This window comes from Ailuropoda melanoleuca, chromosome 7, assembly GCF_002007445.2.
Source record: "Ailuropoda melanoleuca isolate Jingjing chromosome 7, ASM200744v2, whole genome shotgun sequence".
In the NCBI taxonomy this organism is placed as follows: Eukaryota; Metazoa; Chordata; class Mammalia; order Carnivora; family Ursidae; genus Ailuropoda; species Ailuropoda melanoleuca.
Window position 1 is genome coordinate 25,402,609 of NC_048224.1, and position 26,066 is coordinate 25,428,674.

General features: G+C 51.2%; 4 protein-coding genes across 7 annotated transcripts; 2 read left to right on the forward strand and 2 right to left on the reverse strand.

Annotated features, from left to right (window-relative positions):
* Positions 1–24: 24 nt before the first annotated feature.
* CREB3 (cAMP responsive element binding protein 3) lies at positions 25–4,247 on the forward strand. The gene is made up of 9 exons (XM_002918882.4): positions 25–327; positions 434–578; positions 655–722; positions 832–921; positions 2,425–2,531; positions 2,651–2,719; positions 3,318–3,402; positions 3,500–3,584; positions 3,671–4,247. The coding sequence occupies exons 1-9, from the start codon at positions 235–237 to the stop codon at positions 3,985–3,987; spliced, it is 1,059 nt and encodes a 352-aa protein (XP_002918928.2). The 5' UTR covers positions 25–234; the 3' UTR covers positions 3,988–4,247.
* On the reverse strand, positions 4,111–14,947 carry GBA2 (glucosylceramidase beta 2). 2 transcript variants are annotated; one of them, XM_034664096.1, is made up of 17 exons: positions 14,579–14,947; positions 11,435–11,526; positions 11,019–11,134; positions 8,676–8,894; positions 8,150–8,389; positions 7,818–7,920; positions 7,503–7,656; positions 7,286–7,411; positions 6,924–7,096; positions 6,586–6,690; positions 6,248–6,355; positions 5,989–6,140; positions 5,756–5,862; positions 5,463–5,605; positions 5,269–5,384; positions 4,978–5,169; positions 4,111–4,698 (listed from the first exon to the last, which is right to left on the reverse strand). In XM_034664096.1, the coding sequence occupies exons 1-17, from the start codon at positions 14,911–14,913 to the stop codon at positions 4,426–4,428; spliced, it is 2,754 nt and encodes a 917-aa protein (XP_034519987.1). In that variant the 5' UTR covers positions 14,914–14,947; the 3' UTR covers positions 4,111–4,425. The 2 variants fall into 2 exon arrangements, with proteins under 2 accessions (XP_034519987.1, XP_019654876.1); XM_019799317.2 differs by lacking the exon at positions 11,435–11,526 and having other exon boundaries at positions 14,579–14,710.
* A 249-nt stretch (positions 14,948–15,196) lies between these two features.
* Positions 15,197–20,751, forward strand: RGP1 (RGP1 homolog, RAB6A GEF complex partner 1). 3 transcript variants are annotated; one of them, XM_011224540.3, is made up of 9 exons: positions 15,197–15,648; positions 15,979–16,113; positions 16,495–16,631; positions 16,881–16,964; positions 17,069–17,218; positions 17,491–17,637; positions 17,830–17,957; positions 18,168–18,357; positions 18,823–20,751. In XM_011224540.3, the coding sequence occupies exons 2-9, from the start codon at positions 15,998–16,000 to the stop codon at positions 19,044–19,046; spliced, it is 1,176 nt and encodes a 391-aa protein (XP_011222842.1). In that variant the 5' UTR covers positions 15,197–15,648; positions 15,979–15,997; the 3' UTR covers positions 19,047–20,751. The 3 variants fall into 3 exon arrangements, with proteins under 3 accessions (XP_011222842.1, XP_011222843.1, XP_011222841.1); XM_011224541.3 differs by having other exon boundaries at positions 15,197–15,626; XM_011224539.3 differs by having other exon boundaries at positions 15,197–15,582.
* MSMP (microseminoprotein, prostate associated) lies at positions 19,273–20,285 on the reverse strand. The gene is made up of 3 exons (XM_019799318.2): positions 20,156–20,285; positions 19,823–19,931; positions 19,273–19,453 (listed from the first exon to the last, which is right to left on the reverse strand). Exons 1-3 carry the CDS (start codon positions 20,283–20,285, stop codon positions 19,273–19,275), a joined length of 420 nt encoding a protein of 139 aa, XP_019654877.1.
* Positions 20,752–26,066: the final 5,315 nt, after the last annotated feature.

The window sequence follows — 26,066 nt, forward strand, 5'->3', positions numbered from 1 at the left end:
CTCTATTTGCATAGCTCCCGGGACGTGGCGCGCAGCAGCTAGGCCACTTCCGCGTCAGAGGAAACTCCAAGTCCCGGAATGCCTCGTGGGTAGCCCGTCACTTCCGTAGTGTTGGAAGTTGCGGAGAAATCAGCCTAGGGGGTGGTGCGGTTTGAGGACGACCTGTTCAGGGTTGCGGATAGGTGGTGGGGTGAGCTTCTTTGTTTCTGCCTACCCTTCCCGTTGATCTCCGGCATGGAACTGGCGTTGGACTTGGGTGACCAGGACCTGCTGGACTTCCTGCTAGAGGAAAGCGGAGATTTGGGGGCTGAACAGCCGCTTTCCGAGGTGTGTGGGGGCTGTGAGTCCGGGAGGCGCGGGGTTGGGCGGACGGCGTTCTTGAGGCAGTGGGTAGTAATATGTAAAGGCTTGTTAAAATTTGAACCCTGTGCAGGCGCTGAGTGAATGGGAGGCAGAGGATGTACTGGATTCCCTGCTGAGTCCCCCAACATCGTTGAACGTCCTTAGCTCCTCTGAGCCCTGTCTTGTTCACCATGATCACACCTACTCTCTCTCACAACATGTCTCCATAGATCTAGGTGAGCCTGAAATAAGTGAGGTTTGGAGGAAGGAGAGGACTTGTGAGCCTGGCTATTTATACTTTTCCTTTTGCAGATGGTGGTAACTATGGAAAAGAGGGGGCCCAGACGACTCCACTGCGTGTGGAGGAGCCGGCAGAGCAGGTACTTATTTATGGCGGGATTATTCCCACATTGCACGGGTGGGAGTGGATTTCCCTTTCCTTTCTGACATCCCTCTACAACTCTGCTGTCCACCTCCTGGTAACCCCAGGAAATTGCTAGGCTGATACTGACAGATGAGGAAAAGAGGCTGTTGGAGAAGGAGGGGCTTACTCTGCACGGGACACTTCCTCTTACTAAGGTAAGACTCCCACTGGTGGGAAAGCTGGAGGGGGTTTGTGAGTCCCAAGTACCCACTTCTGTTAATTTTATATCAGGAAGGACTTAGGTTAGAAAACTTAGCAAATTCGTTCCTAATAGGAAGCTGGAACATGTCAGTGTGGTGAATGCAGAGGCAGATCCTAGTTTTGTGGGGCTTATACACATTTTTGGTATCCTCTTTAAGAAAGAAGAATTCAAAATCATCAGTGCAACATTAGTATAGGGACTTGGAAGGGACTGTGCAAGCAAAGGGCCTTGATGCTTAGATTTCACTGGCCTCATGGTAATCCATCTATAGTTGAATGGTAGAATTAAGTTTTAGAATTCATCAAGGCTGGACTAAGTAGTATAGCAAGAATAATTGTAAAATCCCAAGTTTTAAGTTTCACGCAATGAGTGGCAGCTTTACAAGCACAGTATTGTGGTACTGTTGTGAAATCAACAGTACAGAAAAGTTGAGAGAATTTTAATTTCTTAAAAATACAAGATGAGTTAGCAGTTTGAGATGACTAAGAAAGTGAGTGGGGTTTAAAGGCTGTATCAATGGAGGTGTTGCCTCTAGAAGGGCAGTGACCATCTTACTCTCCTTTATACTGGCCAGAGCACATCTTAGTGTCTAGTTTTGAACCCAGATCTTTGACAGATATTAAGAGGATGCAGTCCATCCCGAGGAAAGAAGGTGAGGAGTCGAAATTTTTGCCCAGATTTTTTAACTCTGAAGAAATGTTAAGTGCCTTAAAATAGTTAAAGACTGTTCATTCCATTTGGCCTCAGAGATAGGTACTAGGTAAGTCCAATTGATAGAAATCATAGAAGCGGGGCGCCTGGGTGGCTCAGTCGTTAAGCGTCTGCCTTCGGCTCAGGGCGTGATCTCAGCGTTCTGGGATCGAGTCCCACGTCGGGCTCCTCTGCTGGGAGCCTGTTTCTTCCTCTCCCACTCCCCTGCTGTGTTCCCTCTCTCACTGGCTGTCTCTCTGTCACATAAATAAATAAAAATCTTTAAAAAAAAAAAAAAAGAAATCATAGAAGCATATGTTGGCTCAGGATAAGGAAGATTTTTTTTTTAAGATTTATTTACTTTAATGAGAGATTGTGCTTGTGTACACGAGCAGGGCAGGGTCGGGGGGGCAGAGGGAGAGGGAGAGAGAAGGAGAATCTCAAGCAGACGCCCCGCTGAGCACAATCCGATGACCCTGAGATCATGACCTGGGCTGAAATCAAGAGTCAGACTTCCAACTGACTGAGCCACCCGGGTGCCCCAAGGTTTTTTTGTTTGTTTTAATTAATAAAATTGTTAAAAGTGGTCTGCTTGTGAGGACATTAACCCCTGGCCTTCAGAGGCATTGAGAGAGAAGCCAAGTGCCTATTGGTCAGGGAAGCTGTAGAAAGGATTCCTGCATTGAGAAGAAGATTGAATTTAGTTGCCTTCCAACTGTTTGGTCTAATGTTCCTCTGATGAGACCTCTTTTCCACCTTCTCTTAGATGGAGGAGCAAGTTCTGACACGAGTGCGGAGGAAGATTAGAAACAAAAAGTCTGCTCAAGAGAGCCGCAGGAAGAAGAAGGTGTATTTGGGAGGTTTAGAGAGCAGGTACAAAAGGGAGAGTGACCGGGGTCGGGGGGTGGGGGCGGGGATGCAGAGGTAGTTGGAAGTGTTGGGTTTTGAAGGGGGGATACAGGCCGTATCACCATATCCTGTTATTCCCCCAGGGTCTTGAAATACACAGCCCAGAATCTGGAGCTACAGAACAAAGTACAGCTCCTGGAGGAACAGAATTTGTAAGTAACTCTAACATCAGTCCCTTCTCTCTGCCGTTTTATGCTGTCTCACTCTTTCCCCTGCTCCACACTGGGCAGCTCCCACATGCAAGGTCTGGTGCTTGGCCTTTAGTGGATCTGATTCCAGGAAGCTCACAGTAATGGGGAACAAATTCACAAGTAACTAAGTAAGTTAAGTATTAAGAAAGAGGAGGGATCAAGGAAAGACCCCATGGGGCAGATGACAGTTGATAGTAACAGGATTCTGGGGCGGGGATCAGGGTAGGGAGCACTCTAGGCAGAAAGAACATGGCATAGTATAGTCTGGCTGGAACCTTAACATAGGTGAGTTGAGTCAGAAAGAGAACGTTGAATGCCTGTGAGGATTATGTTCATAGCTGGTCAGGCATATCTGCAAAGGAGTTTAAATCAGGTCAGGACAGAAAGGTGTTTGTTTTAATGAGGAACTTTAGGCAATTTGTCCACAGAGAGGTAGAATCCATTTAAAAATAGGATGAAAAGCAAGAGATAATTCAGTGCACAGATAGAGGGGTGGCCTTAACATTGTATCTCAGGGTGCCAGGCCAGGGGCTGCTCACTGTCCCCCCTCTTCTTTTAGGTCCCTTCTGGACCAGCTGAGGAGACTCCAGGCCATGGTCATTCAGATATCGAACAAAACAAGCAGCAGCAGCACCTGTGTCTTGGTGAGCATGGTGACAGAAGGAGAAATCCTTTTCTCAGGTGGCAGGGACAGGGCTGCAACCTAGAGCCCTTCTTCATTTTCTTTTTCCTGTTCTCCAGGTCCTACTTTTCTCCTTCTGTCTGCTCATCGTGCCTGCTATGTATTCCTCTGACACAAGGGGGAGCCTGCCAGCTGAGCAGGGAGGTGAGAGGCTTGAGAATACCATTAAGGCAGCGGGGGAGGGACAGGGGGCAGCCAGGCTGGTCCTTGAAGAGTCTTTGTTTCCTTAGTGTTGTCCCGCCAGCTTCGTGCCCTTCCCAGTGAGGACCCTCACCAGCTGGAGCTGCCTGCCCTGCAGACAGAGATACCCAAGGACAGCTCAGACCAGGAGCTCCAGGCTCCTAGCAACTCTTGCTGCCTGCTCTACCACATGCCCCAGGCTCCTGGTGCTGAGCCTCCCCTGAAGTTGCCACTTCCTGTCCTTTCCTCAAAGCCTCCCTGCACAGGTCCCATCCTTCCCCTGCTTGCAAATTTCACAAGAGATGGGGGATGGCTCCCTACTCACAGCCCCACATCTGTTATCTTACAGGGCAGATATTCAGGCTAGATGAGAGGTTGGGGGGCTAAGCCAGAGCCTGGGGTTCCTAGTCTGTGTCCAAATGAAAGGAATGAGAGAGGCTACCTTGAGCTGTGTCAGGAAGCCTGAGAGGTCAAACACACCACACTTAACTGGCTTTCTGGGTCTTTTATTTGTACCCATGTAAATCTACCACCCCATGAATGGGCCTGGGGGAATCAACTGACCTCCTTGTACATTTCATGCAGTGAGGGGATTGGGTGAGGAGAGAAATAAATAAGTGATTCTGATGCTTGGGTCACCTTCAACCCCTCTTTACTGGCGCAAGTGGATGAGGAAAAGGGAAGGGGCATGATTGTCTTGGTGGCTCAGGGTTGCAGGAGACTGGGGGGGAGGGGGGAGCGGTGAAGAGGAAAGGCCAGGCTGGAGGCTGGGCTGTTACAGCCTCCCTCCCACAGTTCAGAGGGCTCACTTTGGGTTTGCCATGGCTTCCTTTGGTCCAAGGTTAGGCCCTGTGCTCAGTTCTGTGCCCTGCTCGACTACCGGCTTGGAGGCCTTTTTATGCTGCTGCTGCTGCAGGGCCAGCTGCATGGCCCAGATGCTCAGTGGCCGCATGTAGGCCAGTGAGCGGAACACCCGCTGCTGGCAGTATGCTTCAGGGGTCTGGAAGGCCAGGCCCAGACGCTCCCACACGGTTCGGTAGCAGCCTTCGGCTGTCTGGAAGCCTTCCCAAGTCAGGCCCTGCAGGAAGACATGTCAATCACATTACTTGGCAATCCCTGAATAGCTACTTCAGCTGGACAGATAGAGACAATAGGGTCTCTGCCCTCAGGGAGTTCCCAGCTAGTGGTAGAAATAAACTTGATCCATAGACAGAAGCCTGAAGGCAGGAAATGGAAGGCATGCCAGGGAAAAGGGAGAGGCTTTCCAGATGGGTAGGGCCTTACAGAAGTTTGATGGCTGAGGAAGTTTGCCAGCCCAAGGTACAGATGGTGGAGAGATGGAAAGGGGGTGCATTACCTCCTGGATCATGGTGGCTGCCAACCCATAGACCACACCCACCCAGACTTCATCAGACTGGACACTGGATCTGTCAGGGACACCATGGGGCTGCATGCCATTCACAGCCCCCATGGCTCCTCCTGCAAAGGCCTGGACATTGAACTCGAAGATAGTCTGGAGGGCACAGACCACGTGTGGAGTAGGAAATACCTAGGGGGCAAAGACAGAATCATGGTTTTTTAAAATTTGCTTCCCGCTTCCAGGAAAAGCCCACCTTTCTCTCTGGCTCCTCCTCCTAGTCTTTCTCACCTCAGTGTCTCCTTCTCCTAGACCACTGGCCTTCAGGAACCATTGGCCAGCACACTGGTCAGACATGATGCTACAGGACTGAGGCTGAGGGCTGCAGTCATAGTTGTAATAGCGGCCTGGGGTAGAGGAAGACAAAATAAGGTTCCTTGTGTCCCCAGAGCTGCCTTAAGGCTCCTTAGGATCCTCCAACTCACCATTCCACAGCAGTCTCTCATAGGCTTCTCGGCCCCGTCTAAGGATGGAAGAAAACTTATCCTGGACGTCCTGTGCCCCACACAGAACAGCTATCTGGACCATCACAGCCACAGCTGCCAGCCACAGTCCTCCACAGTAAGCACTGATCAGGGACATGGGTTTGGGGGTCAGATTGGTGGCTCCAGCCACTCCCATGCAATGTAACAAGCAATGAGTCATTCTTCCCTGAGCCTACAATTCCTTGGTGCCCAGTTCTCCACCTCAGGTACCGTGGAAATCCCTACTTCCCAACCTGGGGCCTGTGGTGATCCATCCATCGTAGGTCTGGTCTGCATAGCCTCCATTCTCAATGAGTCCATCTTGGTCCTTGTCAAACTTCATTTCGGACTCCATCACAGCCTAGAGAGGGACCAAGACACTGAAGACCTAGGCAGATGCTAGAGAAAGACAACAATAGCCAGCTGGGCTTTCCCCAGACACCAGTCACGCCCTTGGCACACTGGCCACTGCACATGCATGTCTTACCAGACACACAGGCCACATGTCTCTCAGGAAGCTCTGGTCACCCGTCAGGTAATAGTCTCGATAAACCTGCAGCACAAACTTCAGGTTTAGGTCCTTCCAGTCAGCGGTATCGTGGACCACATATGCATTGACTCGGAGCCATGGCTCGTCATCTGTGGGAGGGGAGGAAACCTGACTGATTTGCATTGGTGGGTAGAGTAGAGTAGAGGGTGCAAAAGTTGAGGGAGGGAAGCAAACTCTGGAGTGGAGGAACTTTTACCTGGGTCCCCAATATCATGGGGGATGACGTTCCTCCTTTTCACAGGTGCCGTTACCCCACTCATCAGGTACTGTCGCCGTGTCAGGTCCTCCCTGAGTGTGGCCAGAGCTGGGGGAGCNGGGAGAAGACCAACAGGGGGGGGGGGGGGGGCCGGGCGGGCAGGGAATGGGCAGACTTGAGGTGGGGCTCAGAACTGTGTTTATGACCCTAGAAGGGAACCAGTAAGCAGAACGCAGATATGTTGGGTGGAAAGGAGGGTAGAGACAACCGGAGGGATGACAAAGATTCAAGGGTGTGGGGGGCTAAGAGGCCAGAAGGGGCACAAAAGGGACCCTCACCCATGTCGTACTGCAGACTGAGCTCGAGTTTGGGCCAGAGCATGACGAGGGCAAAGGAAGCGTAAAAGTGGACGTCATATGTGTTGTACATGCGATATTCCTGGCCTGGAGGAAGGAGGAAGACACACTTGCTGGAATTCCCGCTTCCCCATCAGTTCCCCTCCCTAGCTTGTCCTGGAGTTGGGGGTGGGGCACTGGCTTACTCCACACTGCCACTTACCCCCTCATCCTAACCAATCCCCCGGGGTAGGCAAAACCCACCATCCTGCCTTGTGGTAGGGCACTAACTGGCCTCATGGATATGGCCAGCCATACTGCAGCCTGCCAGCAGCCCGTACCTTCAAGGTAGCCAAATCGACCATACTCCCGGAGGATGGGGCGGAGCTGACACATGCTTCCCACCAGCTCCTCTGGTAGGGAGTCCTCTGGAACTTCCAGCCATACTGTGCCTCCATCAGCCAGGAAGTATAGTTCATTGAACAGCGCAGATTTGTACCAGGCAGGCAAGGATCTGGGGAGTCAGGACGAGGGAATGGTCTAATGAGTGGACTTCCTGGGAAGGGAAGGATTCTGGAGTTCCACAGAGCAGGGGGCACCAAATGAATCCCAGCCCAACTCTGCTGACTGTGGTGGGTGGAAACTGAACCAGTGTGTCCCAACTGGAGTGTGAGTGCCCGGGAGAAAGGCAAGAGATTGGCACCTGTCGTCCAATATTGGGCTCTGCCAAGCTGAGATCTTCTCTTCCCAGTCTACATATCGGCACAGGGCATAGTGGCTAAGGGCGGGTGCTGCATTACCATCGCGGCCAAAGAACCTCGTGTACCGCCTGGAATGGAAAGAAAGGGGAAAAATGAGAACTCGGGTTCTAGGTCAGAGCTCCAGTACCTTGGATCCTTGTGCTCTCTTGGTCCCTTCACCTGTAGTAGACCTGGCCCTTAGCTCCAAACATGATTCTGGGCATATCCCAAGCCAGTGAGAACTCCAGGCGGCACTGGCCTCGAGGTGGTAGCTTGCCTGTAACACACACAGCCCCAGCGATGCCTACTCCTTTCTGCGAGGGGGTGCTTTGGCCTGAGAGAAGCACAAGAGAAATCGGCATAGGCACCCCCTTCAGCCCCAGGGATCCCTAATATGGGAAAATAAAGCCTATTCGTTACCAGGTCTCTCACCCCTCCTCCCAAGACGGGGACAACCTCTCTTCCCACCACCTCCCTATCAAATCCCCCCATCACCAGCAGGGGAGTCCAGCTGTCCATCTTGAAGTAGATCTTGCCACACCTGCTGCCCAGTGCTGTCAGGGTCAAAGGCTGTGATGTGGGTTACCGTGGTATCCGCCTGTTAAGGGGCCAAAGACTCTGAGGGGAAGCTCCACAAGAATGCTGGCTTTGGACTAACTCTCCAGTTCCCATCATAATTCCCACCTCCAAGTTCCAGAGGCTTAAGGGCTGTAGTGAGGATGGGACTCAGGAATTGAGGAAATGAAGAGACAATGGTGGGATGGGGTACACTCAGGGGCCAGGTTGAGGGGTTTGGGGACTAAGGTCTAGGGTAGACTCTAACATACTGTGAGTCGTGCGGCCACAGCCATCGTGTAGGGATTTGGAAGGGTTGGATGATGAAGCAGCAGCCCCTGTACCGTCTCCCCGTCACGCTCCAGACAGAAGGGCTCATTCCACAATCCCCCTGGGGCATCATCTCCGACCCCCAGTCCATTCCGCATGGAGAACATGATGGACACATCCAGGGCTTCGTCCCCTTCATTTTCCACATCCCACACAAAGACTCCTACAGGCAGGCTGCTGTCCTGGGAGCAAAAGATCAGACTCATGGTCCCAGTGCATCCCCTCCTGGCCCCACTCCTCTGCACCGAGGACCTGGCTCAAATCCTATCCCCTGCCCCCAGTAGACTCTAGTTTCCACTTTCATCTCCCCATACTCCCAGGCAGGCTGTCTTACCACTGAACGGATGTCCTGGAAAACCAGCATGATGTCATGTTCCAGTCCCCTCTCTTTCACAGATTGTGGAATTTATAGCAGAGACAGATCTCAGGGAAGGGAAGGCAATGGAGGAAACACAGTGGGAGCCTCACCTGGTAGTCATGGGGCAAGATGGGTGTGATCTGGCGACAGGTAAGGGTGACATTCTGGCCAGGAAGCTGATAGACAGTCCAGGCTCGGGGATAGAGGGCGTGGTAGAATGCAAAGTACCCACACAGGCCCCAGTTCCAGCTGCGCAGGACACTTGGGCGCTCCACGGACAGGACTTGCTGGTACACAGTCTTCCCCTCCCGACGCAAGCACACTGTAAACTAAACCATGAAGGCAGATAGGCTGGGATGGGGTAACCACAGGCACCTCAAACTCGTCTCCCCTCCCCTTTCTGAGCCTACAGGGGTTATCATTGCACCACAGCCTCACGCATCCACCAGGCCCCTCTCCCACACTGTGAGTCACCACTAGGTCCTACCTCCTCCTCCCCTCTCCCCGGCTTCCTCTCCCTTCTTACTATGGTGGTCTTCGTGCCCTCACCATTTCTGTGTTTATGCTCTGCTTCTTCCCATCTGGTATCAGAGTGATCTTTCTTACAGACAAATCAAGATGTGCTAGTCTGTGTTTATGTTTCAGTGACTCCCCGTGGCCCTCAGGCTAAAGTCGAAATTCTTCTACCTGGCTTTCAAGGCCCTTTTTGATCTGGCCTTTCCCTGGCCATTAGACTCATTACCTGTTCAAGCACTTATATTCTGGTCATGTCAAATACTCACTGTTCCTTGAACACACTACATTTCCTCCCTCCGTGCCTTTGCTCCTGCTCATTCTCCAACTGGTGAAACCTCTCATCCTTCAAAGCCTAGGTCAAATGCCATCTCCTCTCCTCAAGCAGTGAGTCATTGTCCTGGATGTCCCCCTACCTCTCTAGTCTAGCATGTTATAATGTTTTTGTTTACATTCTGACTGCCTGACTGCTCTGTGGGTTCACTGAGGGCAGGGCCCTCTCCAATTCACTGAGGTCCCACCCCCTTCTCCACTATGACTCTACCACCAGAGACAGGCACAGTTGGCATGTGTAGGGAGAGAATGGGCAAAGTCTAGAGCAGTGTCCCTTTTTTCTCAGTATACTATCTGTCCCTCTCATTTTGGTTCTTATGTGGCCTCACAGTCTCCGTTTTCTCAAAGTCTTATTCCCCTAATAAAAATTTAAGCTTCTGGAGGATAGGGGCTATAAGGGGTTAATATCTCTTCCCTTGCTTCAAAGTATGCCCGATATTTTTGATGTATGTATACAATAATTTTTTATGTTGTTGAAATGGTAGAGAATGGTTAAGACCGTGGGTCTTAACCACAGCAAGAGCTGGTTCTGAATCCCAACTCGCTTCCATTTGCCAACCACATGACCTTGGGCGTGTTACTAAATCTCTCTGGATCTTTGTTTCCTCATCTATAAAACGGGCATAATAATGGTACTTACCTTGTAGGACTGTCTTTACATACTAAATATCATACAAAATGCATAGCACAATCTCTAGCACATGTTAAGCATGCAATAATTACTTTAACTCTAGAGTCATGATTCTGGAAGGCACTTCCCCTCAGGATACCTAATGGATGAGCCAGAGAGGAAGCTTCGGGCACTGGGCAGGGCTGGTAAACCTGAACTAGGATTGTCATTAATTGGACTCAAGGTCTGCTAGTCATTTTTTTCTTTGAAGATGAGCTGAAAGCTGGAGGCATCCCTCAGACAGGAAATGGGAATGTGGTGGACAGCTCCACCTGTGAGGTCGCTGAAGAGATATGACGAAAGGTAGACCACATGACTCTGGCAATTGAAGGCCCAGATGTGATGAAGGAACAGAGGGAAAAGAAGTGAAGCTTCAGAAAAGGGAAAAGCCTAGAGAGCTATGCCTGGGAGAGGAGGGGCTTCCCAGGCTCTCAGCCAGGGAGACCTCCAGAGGAGTGATCACCAGCAGAGTGACCTCTAACTGAAGGCTGGCAAATTAGAGTGAACAGTGGGCGTTCTACACACCTTTTCCCCCCATACACTTATAGACTTTTGGGTTTGTCTTCTCTTCTGGGCCTACTACATATTCTTTCAACCAGGTTAAGTGATCTGGGAATTCCCTGCACCCTCTGTGGCTGGGTACTGGCTGAGCTAGTGGAGCTGGGGCAGTGAGGGACATAAGAAACATTTACCAGAGAAACGGAGGGCACGGGGGTGCTGGGACTGTTTACGCTTTTAAGAAACGTGTGCTCTTATAGCATGTCATTCCTAGTACATCCTAGCACAAGGCTGGGCACATGGAAAGCATCCTGAAAATACTTAGCGGAGTGAACCATGTCACACGTGCATATCTAACTTGCACATCCTACACAGGCTAAGAGCTTCTTCCTGACCTGGAGTATTGTTCTGGACCTCTCTTCCCGGTCCTGGTTCTTACTTGGTCAGCGATGACTGTCCGGTGCTGGTACATTCCAGGATTAAGCTGCCAACGGCAGAACTGGCCTCTCCAGCCTCGGGTGATAGTGCCTCCCCCGATGCCACCCAAAGGACAACCTAGAGGTAGAATCAGGATGGTCAGTGGGGCATGGGAAGAGGAAAAGAAGCCCATTTCTTACTTTCTAGACTATAAAGATGAGTTCCTCTAAAAACCACAGGAATATCCAATCAATACGTTGTACACTCTAAACTTACATGATGTTTTGTGTCAATTATAGCTCTATAAAGCTGGGGAAAGAAAACCCCAGGGGATGGGGCAGTGCACTGTGCTTAAGCTGGAAGCCTCTTTGCCTAGCTCTGCAGTAGACCCAGAGGCTGGGCCCTCTCTGTGCAGAGCAGAGCTGGGGTGAGGCTCACCATAGATCTGTCTCAGGGGTACACAATTGATGAGGTCAATGAAAGGTGTCTTCTTCTCCACCTGGGTCTTCCGGTACCACCACTGCAGGTACCTGAGGAGCAAGAGGCAGTGTGAGTGGAAGGGGCAGGGGACGGTACCTCCTGGGCGACAGTCACCTGCCTCTCTCCAGCCAGCCAGTTGTAACTTCCCATTAAATGGGTCTGCAGAGGACCCATTCCCTTCACTTCCAAATCTCTCCTCCTCTCCATTTCTCAACAGGGCAAAGCCCTCTCCTCTTCCCAGTCACTCCAGCTCGCAGCACAGCACTGTCTTTGTTTCTCCTCTCGCAGGAGCTTTCTGACCTTGCCTCACCACTAACTCCACTACCACTGCTTGAGTTTAGCCCAGGAGCTTTTGTTTGAGGTGCTTAAAGGGCCAGTTTTGGTTTCCCAACTACACCCCCTCTCCCCAAAAGGCACAGTCTACCGGGATAACTTTCTTCTTTTTAAAATGATTATTTTTCTTCCTGATTGTGAAAGGTGAAAATCTGTAAAATATACCAGATGGAAGGGAAAAAAATCCCACTCATAGACAGTCTTTACATTTTGGGGCATATCCTTTTAAGTCTTTTTTAAAAGTTCAGCATTTAAACTGTAAGCTTTCTGAGTCTGCTCTCTCATAATATCCTCGTAAAGCCTTAAAAAATCCCTGCATTTTCCTGGTCTTGTCACAGCTCTGTGTCCAATAGGCAAATCATTCTGTTTGGGATTCAGGGCTCTGACATCTGTTTCAGCCTAACTTCTAATCTTAAATCCTACAAATCCTCATTCAGAGTGGGTCCTCACTAAGCAACCCTTGCCCCACCAGACTCTCCCAATTCCACTGCCCTCCCTACCCAGCTACTTTATACCCATTGTTCAAGCATACCACTTGTAACCACGTCATTGGGGTAAGTAACTCCTCTGAGCCTCAGTTTCCTCATCTACAAGATGGGGTACCTCCTGTCCTACCTACTTCATGAAATGGCTGAAAGAACAAATGGCATAATAGATAGGAAAGCCATCAAGTGGAATATGTGTGTCAGGTATGATCGTACCTGTGAATACACTATCTGAACTCCCAATCAGACACTGTTTTGTTATTTCTAAGTGTTCCTCATATGAGTCTGACATACTTTTAAATTCCTTGGGGAAAGGGATATTGACGAAGACTGGTTGATTATCCCCAGCTTCAAGGACAGGCAGGGGACATGGTCTGCAGTTGGTAAATATTTGCTGAATTTACCAATGATTATACAAGCAAGGGGAGGAGAAATGTGATTACAGAATAGGAAGGGTAGATTCTGGGAGTAGGGGGAGGAGGGGGGAAGGCAAGAGATGAGAGGTTGGGAAGGTACAAGATGCTCTCTGCTGTTTTAGAGTAAACTGGACTTTGAAATTAGAGGCCAGAAAGAATTGGGGAAGAGGGGGAGGGTGCAGCAGGGATTAGGGCAGTGAGGGAGCAATGCAAGATACGGAGATAGGCAGAACAAAGGAGCATCTGCCATAGAACAAGCACTTAATAAATACTTACTGAATGAATGGACTCTAGCTGAAAGGGAGAGCAATCAAAATTGAGTTCTTCCCACAATGAGGCCAAGAGAAAGCTGGCTTGCTGCAGCTCCTGATTAAAGTACCCCCAGTCTGGTTTCCTCTTAGGGATCACCTCTCATTCTCTTAGCAGCTGGCCATTCCTGACCTATTTGGCCTTCTCCATAATGTCAGCCCCAATTTAAGAATTATCATTCAGAATTGTACCTTGTCTCACCCCTGCTTTCTCCTCAATGCAGGACCGCATCCTGTTCTAAAAGCCTGTGTTGATCTCCACCCTATCCTGGCACGTGGAGCCAAGGTCCAGGGGGCTGAGCATAGCTTCAGACCTCTGACTCAGCTCATACTTAGGGACCGAGGGGCTAGCATGCCCACCTGTTCTTGATCTCAGTTGTCCCTACCACACGCACCCCAGTGTGCTTCTCTCGGCACTCTAGCCCTCGATCTTATTTTAGCCCAGAAGCTTTGGGGGTCAAAGTTAGGCTGATTCAGTTTCTGAAGTAGCCCGGAGGGATGATTGTTCTCTGGTACAGGCCACCCACAGGATCTAGCAAAGGAGCCAGATACCCAGGCAGCGCCAGGCACTTCCCACTGCTTCGAACTGGGGTTAGGTAAATGGGCTACCCAACCCAGCCCTACAGCACTAACCGAGACGGATCCCCTGGTTTAGAGGCTGTAAGGGCTGGGTTTTCCAACCTTTATGCTCCCATCCCCAGCTGTGTTTACAGTGTGGGTTGACTCAGGATGACCTCAGGGTGATGCTTTCTGTCCTCATATCCACCTGTTCCTGTTAATAGGTCACAGCTCCTCATCACTAACTTTTGAACTCAGAGGGGATCTGTAGGGATCTAAAGGAGTTCTACAGCTCAGGGTAAGCACTTGGGGGTGTCCATAACCCTTGGGGGAAAGGGCATCAGTGCAGGCTCTGGAAGACTGTATTACTGAGAGCTCTGGGGACACTTTGGCAGTGCCTCTCTGGCCAGAGGTCTTCTTTGTTTTTTATATCAGAGACTATCTATCCCAGAATAGTGTGAACAGCCCCTCTCACACCCTTTCCTTGGGGTGAGAGCAGGCAGGCTGTCACCCACTCCCTGGAGCTAAAACTTGAGGAAAGAAACAACGGAATGTAGTGTGCCTAAATGAGGCAAGGAGAGTACCCCAGCTGCTCAGGGGAATCAGGGTTGATAACTTCCTCTCCTGAATAAAACAACATTGTGTCAGTACCTGCAGGAGCCAGACTATCCTTTCCCACCTTGCCACAAAGTATAGCAATTGCCAAAGGTCGGTCTTTGGAAAAGAGGGAGTATGTGAGAGGGAGCGTAAATGGGAAAGGTTGACTACGGGCCCAGATGTTCCTGTTCTTTCCTTCTAGGAACGTAAGTTATTGGGAGGAAGGGGGTTGCAGAGACCCGGTCTCACCCCCAAAACCACAGGCTTTGAGTATGTTGGGGGTGGGGGACCACTTGCCTGGGACAAAGCACCCACCTGCTTTCTCACCCCTTCTCACCTCTGCTGGAAGTCTTGTGCTGGAACAAAGTGAAACCTAAGGTACTCTAGGCAATGGGATCTACTCACCGCAAGCCCATGCCCAGATGCTTTATCAGGTTGCTTAGGGAGATGTTGTTGGCATGAAAGGGTTTCCTCTTCTCTGCAAACTCATGAGCGAGGCAGATGCGCCAGCCAAAGGGAGGAACCTGGTAGCCCTTAGCTTTACCTTCATAAGATGCCATCAGTTGCCCAGAGTCCTCCGGATTGCTGAAGCCCGGCTTACTTTGCGGTCGATTGTCCTCAGGGCTCTGGAAGTCTGTAACCTGCCCAGCCTCAGTGCCTCCAGCATTTTCAGGGCAATAAATCTGTGGATCCCCCTTGGCACACCTCGTCTGCTCCGAGGCTGGGACTCCAGTTCCCATGTTCCCTGGTTCCTGGGTCCCCACGACCTCGATGGTCCCGGGTCCCAAGTCTTTTGGTACAAAATACCTCGCCAGCAAAGTCCAGATGAGGGCAGCTGTGGTGGTTAGGTGTCGTCTCGGAGGGCCGGGCGCTGGGGAAAGCCGAGGTGAGCTAGTGTCTCTGTGGAGCCTGGGAGCTGTTGTTGCAGCGGCGTCGGCGGCGACAGCAATGAAACCGCCTCGGGCTCCCCCTCGGTCGTCTCTCTGGGTCCTGGGAGGGAAGGGTCGGGCCTCGTCGTCATTGGGCCGCGGTGATTAGTTAGCCCGGCCAAAGAGCTACCGAGTCCGCGGAAAGGGGAGGAGCCCCGGGGGCCAGCTCGCAAGGAACCGCCCCCGGGACCGGCCTGGGAGCTCGCGGCAGCCTCAGCCCGGTTGTCGGGCCGTGGCGCCAGGCCCCCCTTGGGTAGGGCGCCGGGTCCCCCCGGTTGGTGTCTGGGACAGCGTCTGCGCCCAGGTGCCAGCCCGTGGGAAGGTGACCCAAGGCGGCGGGACGACCTGCGCCCCTTCCGGTCCGACCGGCGGGGTGTTTCCGGCCGGAAGGCGCTCGGTCCGGAGGGGGGGCTGAAGGGAAGTCCCGCCTCTGTCGCGGACGCCGCCACGCACTTGGCAGGGTCCTGGAGGGGCGGGCAGGTGAGGGCCTCGGTGTGCCGAGACCCTGTTTTCGACCGTGCGAGGTGCCCAGGCTAGGGGCACGAGGTGACGGGCGGCTGTGGCCTTGGGCTGGGACCTGGAATCTGAAGGGAGGGGGGGCGGCGGCCGGTTTGGAGGTTCCGGGGGAGGAAAGGGGACTAACTCGGCGCTAAGAGGGGCGGGGGTCTGGGGCCCCGAGCGATATCCTCCCCTACTGAGTCAGCTGCCACCCGTACTTCTCATCCACCTCCCGCACCCCGAATCCAGATGCTTCCCTCAGACACCGTGGTGGTGACTGCCCGTCTCCTCTGTCCTCGCCCCCAGGCTCGCCGCAGACGCCCCTCCCTGCCATCGTACTGACTTCTGACCCNCCCCCCCCCCCCCGTTTCCTTCTAGATCTGATTCCGGAGCTGCCATGATTGAAGTGGTAGCGGAGCTGAGCCGAGGTCCTGTGTTTTTGGCGGGGGAGGCGCTGGAGTGTGTAGTGACGGTCACCAACCCCCTGCCTCCCACGGCCACTTCTGCATCCAGGTGAGGATGCAGATACTGAAGAAGGTAGTTCTTCTGGGAGGAAGCCTCGTATCTATAGTGCTAAGCCAGAGCTCAGGTTGTCCTGTAGCGACGCCACCACCTTCTTGCTCGTTGTGTTCTCATTGTAGGAAAGAAAGGGCTGTTTAACAGAAGATGTGTTTGACAGAGCCGTCCACACTCCTTTCCTCCCTCCTCCCCCATTCCCACTTTTACCCATAGTATATTTCTCTTTGTTTAATGGATTCTCTTTGGGGTTCTAGATTCCCGATTCCTAGGACAGCCACCTCACCATGTTCGTCTCCTCAGGGGGCTAGGGAGCTTGGGAGAGTATTTGTGAGGTCAGGAACTCCCCTCTGATGCCTTCTTTTCCTCCTCTCATAGTGAGGCTCTGGCCTGGGCCAGTGCTCAAATCCACTGCCAGTTCCATGCCAGTGAGAGCCGAGTAGCTCTACCTCCCCCTGACTCCAGTCAGCCAGACGTCCAGCCTGAGAGCCAGACTGTCTTTCTACCACACCGAGGTTAGAGATGGGCATTTACCTTTGGAAGGGGGTGGAGCCATTGTCACCTGAGAGTGAATTTGTTGAATTGTTCTAGTGGGTCCTTCTAGTCTTTGTCATATTGGACATGTGGGGGAATGTAATTGTTACTTTGAGGGTGTAAGACAATAAGAAAAGAGGGCAGTGCTTACTGCCCCCACTTGCTGTTCTAGCTTCATCCAGTACTGGACAATGGGGTCATTAAATTGCAGTCTTTTTTATCTCTTTTAGGTGAGAGAGGTCAGTGTATCCTTTCCACTCCACCAAAAATCCTTTTCTGTGATCTGAGGCTAGATCCTGGAGAGTCCAAATCATGTGAGTGACTGCTTCCTCCCCACCCCTGGATTGCCTTCTAAGGCTCCTGGAGGGAGGACTTCTCTGGCTGCCTCTGGCTGCCCTGACTACTACTTCCCAACCAGACTCCTACAGTGAAGTGCTGCCCATAGAGGGACCACCCTCCTTTCGGGGTCAGTCAGTCAAGTATGTCTACAAACTGACCATTGGCTGCCAGCGTGTCAACTCACCCATCACTTTACTCAGGGTTCCTCTGAGGGTTCTTGTACTGACAGGTAAGTAAGGATTTCTGGAGGGAAGGGCTGGGGAAGAGCCGGGGAAGAGCCTCACCACAGCAGAAATGATCTGTAGAGGGCTTGTGAGGGGGGCTGGGGGGAAGCTTCCTGGTCTTAGTAAAGGTGCAAGGAAGTGGTGGGGAGGTTCTGGACAATAGGTTAAGAGGGTTCTGGCTCCCATTGCCTTCAGCGTTCACAGGTTGGAGTCTAAAACGCTAACCTCTACTGTCTCTTCCCTCCTAGCACTACCTTTCTGCTCTTTCTCTCTGTAGGTCTTCAAGATGTCCGGTTTCCCCAGGATGAGGCTGTAGCCCCATCTAGTCCATTCTTGGAGGAGGATGAAGGTGGGAAGAAGGATTCATGGCTAGCTGAGCTGGCTGGGGAGCGCCTCATGGCTGCCACATCCTGCCGCAGCCTCCGTGAGACTCCTTTCACAATTGCCCCTCCCACCCCACCCCCCATAGCGTTACAGATTTTCCTAATTGCCACGTACTTCTGAGGATGCACTGATATCCCACATTATAAAGAAAAGCCCCACCTTGGCCTCTGGCTCCCAGCCCCACATATTCTCCAGTGTGGACTCCAGGCTTATAGTGTCTCATTCTCCCCAGATCTATACAATATCAGTGATGGCCGAGGAAAAGTTGGGACATTTGGCATCTTCAAATCTGTATACAGACTCGGCGAGGATGTGGTGGGGACCTTAAACTTAGGGGAAGGAACTGTAGCTTGTTTGCAGGTGAGAAAGAAAGGGGCCTTTGGGGTGCTGGGCCTGGAGGGCTAGGGAGGAAGGAGAAGGGCCTGCATAAAGAGGGGTGGTATACAGAAGTGAATAGTGTGGTCACCCAGGGTCCTTTTGGTAAAACAGCTTGAGGTTGGGTTCAAGCTTCTCATCTAGGGTCTCCACTTCCCAGTGCCTGCTAGCACCCACTTCTCTTCTTGCTTCCAGTTTTCAGTAAGCTTACAGACTGAGGAGCGTGTACAGCCCGAGTACCAGAGGCGCCGCAGGACGGGGGGTGTCCCCTCTGTGTCTCATGTGACTCATGCCCGGCACCAGGAGTCCTGCCTGCATACAACTAGAACCAGCTTCTCGCTCCCCATCCCTCTCAGCTCCACCCCAGGCTTCTGCACAGCCATTGGTGAGATCCTGATCCTTATCGGAGGGGGGAAAGAGACATTCCGTAGAGCATCTGGGTCCTGACTCCTAACAAACCCCTGGCCATACCCACACCCAGCCTCTGACCCTTAACACTTTATCAGACTTTCAGCCTGTTTCCTAGATGTACCGACGCTTAAACTCTTAAGAGCTTTGCAGGTATCCTTCTTTCCCCTACCCATTATTGATCTCTGATTCCCCAGCATGTTTACTTCAGGCTATCAAGTCTTGACTGTCCCACGCTATGGTTATGAGGTGCTTGACCCTGCTATCCTGCTTGTCATGTTTCTAGTTAACAGATTTCTTTAGAGAAACGCTTGATCCTAGCCCTGTGACTTCTCCCCCTCTTCCTGAATACTGTTTTTTTTCCTCATTCACTAACCATCCAGCATTGGTTTTTACTCCTGGCTTCTAATGCCTCTGCCTTTATCTTTTTTTTTCCCCACAGTGTCCCTTAAATGGCGATTGCATTTTGAATTTGTAACATCGCGAGAACCAGGTTTGGTGCTCCTACCTCCCTTGGAACAGCCCGAGCCTGTCACCTGGACAGGGCCTGAGCAAGTGCCCGTAGACACCTTCAGCTGGGATCTCCCCATCAAGGTGCTGCCCACAAGCCCTACCCTGGCCTCATATGCAGCCCCAGGCCCCAGTACCAGCACCATAACCATCTGAAACTGGCTCACCGTGACACTATCTTTCTTCAGGATACTGAGAACTCAGCACCTGGACTCTAGTAGGGCCCATTTTTCCCACGTGGGGTCCAATGGCACGGACAATGAGAGGCAGGCTTTCAGCTGTAGCATTAATTTATTTATTCAGAATAAATTGGCAGCTGCTAGTGGTTTCCCTGGAAGTGGCAGCAGCAGTGGGCAGTCAGCAGAAGGGTGATCAGTTGAGTTTAGCTGGAGTGGGGAGCAGGAGCCCCAGGAGCAGGGGTGTTAGCGGAGCCCCATTCTGGGTCGGGCCCTCCCCCTTTGCAGGGCAGCCGAGGGTCAGATTTTTGCACCAGAGAGAATTGGCAGGTTCCTGCCTCCTGACGTACCTCACACCCTGCGGGGAAGTCGATGGGATGCTGGGACCTGGGGAACCAAAGGATGGGAAAGGAGTCAGCACAGTGAAGGGCCACCTTTATCCCTGCCCCACACGTCCTCTCTGCCAGCATTCCTCCCATATCTTTAGTGCCCTCTTGGTCCCCCTAACTAAGCTCTCGCTTACCATATATGGATTTTTTCATTTCATAGCAGAAATATTTTCTCTCCAGACCCACCCCTACATCCCTCACTTTGTAGCCTGCCTTATCTCTCAAACTCTTGTTGGTACCTTCAGGTTCGGCCAGCCTCATACCTCTGTTCTGTTCATTCTCACATCATAGCAATCTGGTTACACCCTGGCCAGCCCTCAGTCACTCATGTCAGAGCCATTCTCTCTGGCCATCTTTGGTCACTCACGTGTCACAGCAGCCCACACCGACAGGATGCAGACAGGTACAATGGAAACAGTCCTTGCGGAGCCAAGACTCACCCAGGGTAAAATATTTCCCTTCATAGTGGCAAGGGGCTAGGGAAGAATAGGAAATGTTAGTGTGTTGGGGAGTGGTGGTGGCAGACAGAATCGCTTGTGGTCTGGAGTGGAGAAAGAAAGTGCGTATCACCCCCATATTTAGTCTCTCCTATTTCCACGCTGGAGGGAGTCTGGGTATTCCGATAGAGGGTCATCTCTAAGCCCCCCTCATCCCAGCTCCCTCTGTCCTTGTCGTTTCCTGATGCCTCCCCCAGCTTTACCTTGAGCTTGGAAGTAGCACTTGCTGTGGACTCCTGGCTGCTGGAGGAGCAGAGAGATCACCAAGCAGATGATCCCCCAGCTTCCCAGGACCCCCTTCGCCTGTCCAGCCCAGAGCATCCTTAGGGTCATTCCTGCAGCACAGCCCTCGCGATCCCTTCTTCGCCTCTGTTCAGGCTACTCTGGTCTTGTCTCTTTGGCTTTTCTTTGTTTTTCTCCTTGGGTCTTAGTTTCTGTCTTTCTCCCCTGGGCTCCTGTCTCACACCATCTCCGTGCCCTCTGCTCTCGCAGGCTTGGGGATGTTTATAAAGTGAGGACCCTGGCCCCCTGCTGAGTAGAGCTGGAAAAGCTGTAACTCTGTTTCCTGAGGTGAGGGCATGAAAACAAGAGGTCTAGCTTTAACAAGCTGTGAGAGCTGATTCATGCCCCGGCACAGCTAGGGGGAGGGAGGTGGCCATGGAAGGGGCACTGGACTGGGCACTTCCCCAGCAAGGAGGTGGGAGGGGTGAGGGCCCCCAGGTGGTCCCCACATCTCTTCCCTGACCTGGAGAGAAGGAAGCATTCCACCCCGCCCCCAACACACACACACACACACACACACACACACACACACACACACACACACTCCAGGGGTGTGTGTGCTGGGATCCTTGCCTGGACCGGAGGGAGGCATTTCCTGGGGATGGCTAATCCTGTGCCCCAGCCAAACCAAGGAGCTGCAGTAGGGTGCGACAGCCAGAGGCTCCAGGGGAGCGAACAGACACCTGGTGTGCAGAATGTTTCCCTCAGACCATAGGGCAGAGTCTCCCAGAAGTATCCTAAAGACATGGCTGCCCCTCAGAGATGGGGAGGGAGGTGTCTCTTTTCCACAGGCATACCGAGGATGCATTGTTCAGTACCTCCAAACGTACAGCAGATACAAAATCCTCCCATATCTGGGGATGGTTCTTTCAAAGAGGAACATCTTTAAATGCCCTGATGGTATGAGTCACTCAAGTTTCACAGAGGTACCCCTCTTTTCTCTTGTACATTATGGAATGAGAATTGAGGAATCCTCTGACATCCTCTTTTGGGTTCTCTGAAGGTTCTAGAGACCCCCAAGATGGGCGATTAAGAGCATAGGTTATAGAGTCAGACTGGTTGAATTCAGATCCTGATTCTGCTTAAGACCATGTGACCCTGGGCAAGCTACTTCACCTCCCTAAACCTGATTCCTTATCTTTACATTGGGATAGTAATACTAACTCATAGGGTTGTTAAGAGGCTTTCAATGGAGGAATGCATGTAATGCTGGTAGTACTGTTCCTGGTACATGGCCCTCAGAAAATACTAGCTGTTGTGATTGGTGCAGGAGCTCAGAGACAAAATGGGTACATTCCTTTGTTTGAATCACATTGAGTAGCTCTGCATAGCTGAGCACTTCTGTTGGGGTCTGCTCTCTCCTACCACAGACTTCTGCCCTTTCCGCATTCGTGTTCTACATTGTGCTTACCACCTCCAGTTTGAGAAACAGTGTTGCTGATAAACCCACTTTTCCTAGCAGTACCCTCATTCTGCCCTGGGAAGAGGTGTCATTTTCTCATCCTTCCAGCTAACTTTGGGACTCCTGCTTTTCACATTAGGATTCTGATCCATTGCTTCCCATCCCCACTCAAGTTCTTCTTTCTGACCACTGTAATGCTGGCCATCTCTTTGCTACTAAGGGCCCCTTTCTTTCAGTTCGTTACACTCCAAAGACCTTATCCGAGCTATTCCCCTCCTACACAGAGGGCCAATCGCTTTTATATTCCATTTTTCCTTCTAAGTCTCCAGCCCCTTTTACAGCAAGACTGCCATTCCCTGTCACCTAGTGGATCAAATACAACTACTTGCGGCTGACCTTTTTAGAGGGCCACCCTGCCTCATTCAGAAACACCATTCAGAAACAATTTCATCCACCCACCTCAGAGTCCCTGTCTTCTTCCAAGTAGATAGCTTACGTGGATGGAGATGCCGACTGTACCACATGTTCCCCCTAGTCAGGTCTGGTACCCTTTCTATTTCAGAGGAGTACCAAGAGAAAAAAGAAAACTCGTGGTTGAAGCAGGGTGGTCTGATGTAGGCTGGTGTGTGGGAGGCATGGGCCTGGACTGCTCTCTTGGCTGGGGGAGGTGGATGAGAAGGCCTTTCTAGCACAAGGGCCCAGAAGTCTTGTCAGTGGTCAGTAGCTCTGCTGCTACCTTTCTGGGGAAGGGGGCCCTGCTGACACCCTGGGAGTCTGGAACAGTCTTTTGCTCCTGCAACCTGGAGCCAACCCAGTAGGGGGCAGACATGACTGGGAAGCTAGGAAGCTTGAAGGTGGTGATGATGCTGGAAGGCAAAGGGGGCCCAGTGGGGATTGGTGTCTGTGAGGTAATGGGGACAGAAGTGAGAGCGGCCTGTAATGGAAGATGAGGTAGGCATATGGGCAGGAGTAGGGGGCTTCTGGAAAGAAAGGCTGGGGCTGAGCCAGGAACCCCCTCAGAAGTTGTGGTGTGGTGGGTATTGGTTGAACCCACTTGCGTTCCTGCTGGTGCTCAAGTGTGCGTCTCTGTAGCTGTTTGGGAGCTGGAGGCCACGCTTACGGTTGCTGTGTGTGTGTGTGTGCTTGTGTGTTGGGGATGTCAGTGGTTAGGGCCCAATTCTGTGATTCCTGGGGCAGCGGTCATTGGGGGTGCCAGTTGTGGGGGGCGCGGCCGGGAGGGGGCGGTTGGCGCGCACTGCCCGCGCGCGCGGGGACAGAGAAAACATCCGCCGGAGGCTCGGCCGGGCTGCGCTCCAGCGGCGCCGGGCAGGTGCGCGCGGTGAGGAAGTGAGCGCATTCCGGCCCCCCGGCCGCTGGCCCTCCGGTGAGTCACTGCCGACCCCCGCTGCCTGCCGCCGGATAGGAGGGACCGGCCGCGGCGGGGAGATTCGGGTGGCCGGAGCCCCCGAGGGTGGCTGGGGGAGGGGGGAGCCCAGGGAGGGTCACCGAAGCGCTGGGGAGATAGTTAAGGGGGGAGGGGCCCTACGGGGTCCAGGTCCTGCCTTCACCCCAGGCCTGAAACCTCTCATAGACACCGGATATGGAGCAAGTGACTGAATGGAGGCCGGCGGGGAACATCCCCTGGGAGAATCTTGTGGGGGCAGAGAGAAGGCCCCAGAGAGCTGGCCGTGAGGAGGGAAAGGGGCCCCAGGGCAAAACGGCAAGTGGGCTAGGTGGTGCGGCCCAGGGCGGGGAGGAGTGCGGGGCTGCGGAGCGAGAGCACGCTGGACTGGACTGGAGTGCTGGAGGACCGCAGCGCCAGTGTAGGCCTTGGCGAGCCAGAACCTGTAGATGGAAGGACACTTCCACATCAGGTAGGAAGGTGGAAATGGCCAGACACCAGAGATAAAGTCTGTCCAGAGGTCTGTGCGCTCGGACAGTGGAGGCTAGATTTTGGGGGTAGCGGGACTTAGGGTTATGTAGGTACCATTGTGGCTAGGTCATTAAAGTCTTTGAATGCGGGCATGAGGAATTGAGATTTGGCCTCGCAGGTAGAATCAATGGCCTCTGAGCAAGAAGAGGAGTGAGTGACTTAAAGGTGAAGTTATCTGTGTCTAACATTACTGCCTGCCATTCAGTCTTTGCCAGAGAATTAGGCATTGATGTGCTAATTTTAATAGTCATTTAAAATCACATAACTGCATTTATCAAACGATTAAATGTTGACATTTTAAAAATAGAAAAGTTAAAAAATCTGATTCAATATTTGATTTAGAACCCACAGTTGAGGCTATCAAGATTAGTTATATGGCATTGTCATGCTTTTGTGCCAGTTTCCCCTCCTTGACTTGAGTGAATTCTGTGTTTCTAATGCCTCAGTTCTGTATCAGCACAACACATCTCATTTCCCCTTCCCTCATCTTATGGTCTTTATTTTTAACCTTAAACTTTTTTTCTGTGCAGCCCTTTAACCTGTCCTATGAATCCTGAACTGAACCAAGTAAAACATTTCTTGGCCTGGGGCATTAGGCTACAGTATACAAAGACAAATAACTTGGTTTTACCATATATATATACTAGGTTACTTACTATCTTCTGTGGACAAGTATGTAGCTATGAAGTTTCTATACTTAACCTGTGGCTGATAGAAAGAGAAAGCTAAAGGTGTTTTATTCACAGTAGCATTTCTATAACAGCACTTACTAGTCTGATTTCTAAAATCAGCTCTACAATGGTATTTTGTACTTGTCTCAGAAGTTGTCACTAATTCCGTCATGATCTTTATAGTTTATTTTATCTTGGGCCAAAGGCAATTCCAAGGAGTAGGATCTTTATAATTTTTTAAAGATCTTTAAATCCTGAAGTTGCCTTTGGCCCCAGACAAGAAAATCTGGGTCAGTTAATTTAAAAAACAAGAAAATAATTTCCTACTTTGGGCCCTGTTGCTTTCTCCTGTGCTGTTTCAGTTCCAGCCCTACCTTATTCCCAGTGGCTTTTGCCTTCATTCCTTCTTTGCTCTGCTGGGCATCTTTAGAGGAAAACTTCACACCAACTTCCTCTACCATAAATTCTCTCCCTTCCCTCAACTCTACACTTCTCTTTGCCAACATACACCACTACTTCTTCATTGATTTTTTTTTTTAAGCCTACAGCCCTTTCTGGCTCTTTTCCATCTTTAACACTCTCTTGTTGAAATCTTCTTTTTTTCCACCTTTCTCTTTAGTAAGACCTTAGATTTTTTTGAAAGTTGGATTTTATTTATTCTGCACGATCTACTTCTGTCTTCCTTCCTCTTCTCTCACCTTTTTCTGATTCTGGACTGTTTGTAAAGCCTGTTATGCTCGCTTTCACCAAGTCTTCAACCCTCCCCTTATGATTAAGCTAGTCTTCCTCTAAGACACTTATGTTTCCACTATTTTTCCTACAAGAATAAGAGTTTTCAAATTTACATCTACTTCAGTCTCTTCTTCCAGTATTTTGCATCCAGAAGCATGTTGTGGTCAATGGTAGAGTCCATTGAATGACCCCACTTAAGCTTGGTGTTGTGCTAGCTACTGGAGAGTGAATTTCACAGTTCTGGCGCCAGAGTCCTCAGCGCTTACCAGCAGTGGATGTTATCACATGCATGTACATGAATTCTCTCATGTATACATATACACTAAAATGCACAGGTAATATAACAAGCTAATACATGTATATGAGTATATATTCAGTATGTTACATTATAATCAAGCCAAGTACATTTTGGGGTGGAAGATGAGGGTAGGTTAAGTTCATAGCTAGGATAGAAAGTTAAGAGACCTCAGGGGCGCCTGGGTGGCACAGCGGTTAAGCGTCTGCCTTTGGCTCAGGGCGTGATCCCAGCATTATGGGATCGAGCCCCACATCAGGCTCTTCTGCTATGAGCCTGCTTCTTCCTCTCCCACTCCCCCTGCTTGTGTTCCCTCTCTCGCTGGCTGTCTCTGTCTCTGTCGAATAAATAAATAAAATCTTTAAAAAAAAAAAAAAAAAAAGAAAGTTAAGAGACCTCAACCTTTGGCATTCTCTGTTGAGAGGAGAAGGATGAGAGGAGCCGTTCCTGTGCAGATGAGGAGATCACGTGACAGAGACTGAGTTTCAGGAGTTGAGAGAGATGACAAATAAGACTGTGAACGGCAGGAGAATGGGATGGAGGGGCCAGAGTCCCAAGAACATTCAGTCGCTATACTCAGCCTGATGTTCTCTCTGGCAGAGAATATAAAAGATACTCTGGTTCTAGTACAGATTTCAACTATGGTCAAGTTTCCATTAATAACCCATATTGAAGTTTTCCTACCTTGTCTTTGAACCATTGGTACCATTCTTAACAAGGTCGTGTAATTTTTTTCTCCTTACAAATTATCACATTCATGATAGCCCATACCAATAATTAACCCCTAACTAACCACCAT